Raw genomic sequence first — 3,740 nt, 5'->3', positions numbered from 1 at the left:
AGACAAAGAAACAGGTCACAAATGACAGAAATGGAGGAAAGCAAACTACTGGATATAGAGTTCAAAACCACAGTTATAAGGTTACTCAAGAATCTTCTAGAAACATCAGAGAAATTTAGTGAGACCCTCAAGGATATGAAAAAGAACCAATTAGAAATTAAGCATACACTGACTGAAATAAAAAATAATATACAGAGATTCGACAGCAGACTAGAAGACCTCAAGAATCAGTCAAAGATTTGAAATACGAAGAAGCAAAAAATACCTAACTGGAAAAGCAAAAAGAAAAAAGAATCCAAAAATATGAAGATAATGTAAGGAGCCTCTGGGAGAACTTCAAGTGTACCAGCATCTGAATTATAGGGGTGCCAGAAGAAGAGAGAGAGCAAGATATTGAAAACCTATTTGAAGAAATAATGACAGAAATCTTCCCCTACCTGGTGAAAGAAATAGACTTACAAGTCCAGGAAGCGTAGAGAACCGCAAACAAGAGGAATCCAAAGAGGACCACACCAAGACACATCATAATTAAAATGCGAAGGGCGGGAGCCAGGCGTGGTGTTCTGCACGCAAGTCTGCACGCGGTGGAAAGAAAGGGAGGACTCTGCTTCAGCACCACCTGCAGCCTCAACCGCAACTCCAGCCTCGACCTCAGCAACCCTGGCCGCACTAGGGCAGCTGGATGAAGAGCAGACCAGAAAGGCAGTGAAAGCTCTGTTGGCACATTCCAGGTCCAGGAAAAACGCGAATGGATTGCTTTTGAATGAGAATGAAAATTTCTTTTTAATGGTGGTATTATGGAAAATTCCAAGTAAAGAACTGAGGGTCAGATTGTCCTTGCCTCATGGCATTCGGTCAGATTTAGCAGATGTCTGTTTATTTACTAAGGACGAACCCAATGTAACTCCTGAAAAGACGGAACATTTTTATAAGAAGCTTCTAAACAAGCATGGAATAAAAACCATTTCTCAGATTATCCCCCTCCGAACTTTAAAAAAGGAGTATAAAGCCTATGAGGCCAAGCTCCGCCTCCTGGGTAGTTTCAACTTGTTCCTTTCTGATGCAAAAATCCAGCGGCTTTTACCCTCACACCTCAGGAGACATTTCTATAAGAGAAAGAAAGTTCCAATACCTGTCAATCTGAAAGCCAAGAATCTTTCCCAAGAAATCAACTCATCAATAGGTGGAACTGTCTTAAACATCTCTAAAAGTGGTTCTTACAGCACTATCTGCATCAGTCACACTGGAATGCAGGTTCAGCACATCACCGAAAACATTCTTGCTGCTACAAAAAAGCTTTCACAGAAATTGCCAGAGAAGTGGGAGAGTGTGAAACTCTTGTACGTGAAAACTGAGAGATCAGTTGCCCTTCCTATCTTTTCTTCATCTGTCAGCAGTTGGGATGAAGCTAAAGGAGTGAACATTTCTAGTCTGAAGAAACAAGAAGCAAAGAAAATATTAAAACTAAAAGAACATAAAAAGAGATGAAAGGAGAAGAAAAGAAACAGAAAGCCTATGAAACAGGGTAGAAAGTCTACATCAGCCCTACCTACAGAGGAGACGGCCTCTAAAACTTGTGGTTCTCCAGTGAAGGGCCCTGGACCCCAGAAGAAAGGGACCCCTAAGCCTGAGAAGAAAGAGACCTGCAGAATAAAAACTGAAAATAAAGTGCAAGTTAAATCTGAAGAAGAAATCCCATTGATGGTCCCAATAGGAGAAACTCCTGCCAAAGAAAATGTAGAGATGCAAAAACATGCCACAGGAGAGAACTCTCCAGTAAAGAGTCCTGGTTCCAACCCACCTCGTGGGAAGAAGAGAAAGGCCTTTCCAGCTTTGGAGATGCCGAAAGCACCAGAGCCCAAGACCCCAGGTAAAGGCCCAGGGAAGAAGCCAAGAGTCAAAGAAGAAGTGGAGAAGCAAAGAAACTCTCCTTTGGGGAAAAAAGACCCAAGACAGACGCCCAAAAAGCCAGAGGCCAAGTTCTTCACTACAGCTAATAAATCTGCAAGAAAAGCTTCCCACACCCCCAAACAGTGGCCCTAAAAACCCAAAGTGCCCCAGCCGACCTAAAGTCAGTGACTTGGCCAGGAGGAAACATCAGAGCTTCCTGGAAAGCTTTTGAAAAATACCTGGGGCCTGACCCCTGTCACAACCTTCTCCAAGAGTGAGACCTGGACTTAAAACCTCAACAGTGATTCTGATGTATGTTTGTGGGTGTAAGAACCAGTAGTTTGAATCCATTTTTTAAATTGTTCTTTCATGTATCACCTAATATAATAGAAATTACAGTGCTTTTATTAAAGTGTAAAAAAAATGCGAAGGGCAAAAGACAAAGAGAGAATCTTAAAAGCAGCAAGAGAAAAACAGTTAGTTACCTACAAGGGAGTATCCATACGACTGTCAGCTGATTTCTCAACAGAAACTATGCAGGCCAGAAGGGAGTGACAAGAAATATTTAAAGTGATGAATAGCGAAGAAGAAAATGGCGGAGGTATAGACGGACGTGTCCCGTACCTTGTCCCGGAGCAGATAAGGGTGAGCAGCTGAAACGGATAACATACAGCCTGAATAAGCAGAAGATATTCAGCTGGGAGACAGTTTGTAGCAGGGAAAGACAGAGGACTCCCGGAGAAAGGGGGCGGTTGGAGACCAAGGCTGAAATCTCTCCCGGAGTGCCAGCTCAGCTGCGGAGAATGCACCATCGTGAGTGGCTGTTATTGGAAGCATATACATCCAAAGACCCAGCATCCAGAGATTGGCTACTAACCCAGAAACAATGGATCTCAAGCAGTACGACTACGTAAACTCAGACGAGCCCTGCTTCTCCTCACGGAAAGGTCAGATTTCGCCTAACAGTGTGGTTTGCAATTCAGGTTGGAGAGAGGAACGCACGCAGGGGAAATCTGTGCCCCACAAATTCCGCAGCTGTTGGGGCCAGTGTGATCCGCGAGTGTGGAAGGGCTCCCGCAGGGCTGCTGGCAGAGGGGAACGCTAAAAATAAGCCCATAGCTGGACTGGATGCAAAAAAGCAGCCTTGGATTTTGCCAGTGTGCCGGCTGCTTGGTGCCAGGGTAGAGAGGATGCGTGGAAGAGACTGTGCACAGGGCTAGAAGGTGGAGGCTTACGAATTCGTGCAACTTCTCAGGCTCTTGTTTTTTCTCTTCCCCTTAAATTTTTGCATTTGATTGTTAAACCCAGTGCATGGGATTGCCCAGTTGGGGTCACTCGCAGAGACTGCAGGGGAAAGTTGTTTTTGTGGAACCTGGGAAAGTGGGAGTAACAATTAAAGAACAGGCTCTAGGGCAGTCGACTCTCCCAAACCAGTTTTAAGTGCGATAGGGAAAATAAACCCTAACTGCTGGATAGAGAGGGGGTCAAGCCTTGGAGGTCAATCCAGAAACACTGCCACCCAGGGGCTGATCCATGAACTGACTCTTCTGTAAACACAAATAAAGGCAGTCTGGGAAACAAATACAGCCTGCCTTAAAATCAGGACTGTGGTTTACAACACGGAGGAACAGTGTATCGCAGGGAAATTCAACACTCTCCTGAATACCTGGCAGGACTAAGGCATTCCAGAAAGAAGAGTAGAGGACCTGAAGCACCTTCACTACTGCACATTTTTATTTTTTTATATATTTTTATTGACTTTTTACGGAGAGGAAGGGAGAGGGATAGAGAGTTAGAAACATCGATGAGAGAGAAACATCAATCAGCTGCCTCCTGCACACTCCCCACTG

At 44.4% G+C, this 3,740-nt stretch overlaps 1 protein-coding gene across 1 annotated transcript in view; it reads left to right on the top strand.

The window, feature by feature from the left end:
- LOC102252288 (ribosomal L1 domain-containing protein 1-like) overlaps positions 1–2,304 on the top strand; it is a 19,546-nt gene extending 17,242 nt beyond the window's left edge. Inside the window, 1 exon segment of the mRNA XM_014537468.1 lies at positions 542–2,304. Within this exon segment, the coding sequence (XP_014392954.1) occupies positions 542–2,070 (1,529 nt within the window). The 3' untranslated portion in view covers positions 2,071–2,304.
- The last annotated feature ends 1,436 nt before the right edge of the window (positions 2,305–3,740 follow it).

The sequence above is a fragment of the Myotis brandtii genome, unplaced genomic scaffold (genome assembly GCF_000412655.1).
Source record: "Myotis brandtii unplaced genomic scaffold, ASM41265v1 scaffold179, whole genome shotgun sequence".
Lineage (NCBI taxonomy): Eukaryota > Metazoa > Chordata > Mammalia > Chiroptera > Vespertilionidae > Myotis > Myotis brandtii.
Note: the sequence above shows the minus strand (reverse complement) of the source record. Positions and strands in the feature narration are given on the sequence as shown.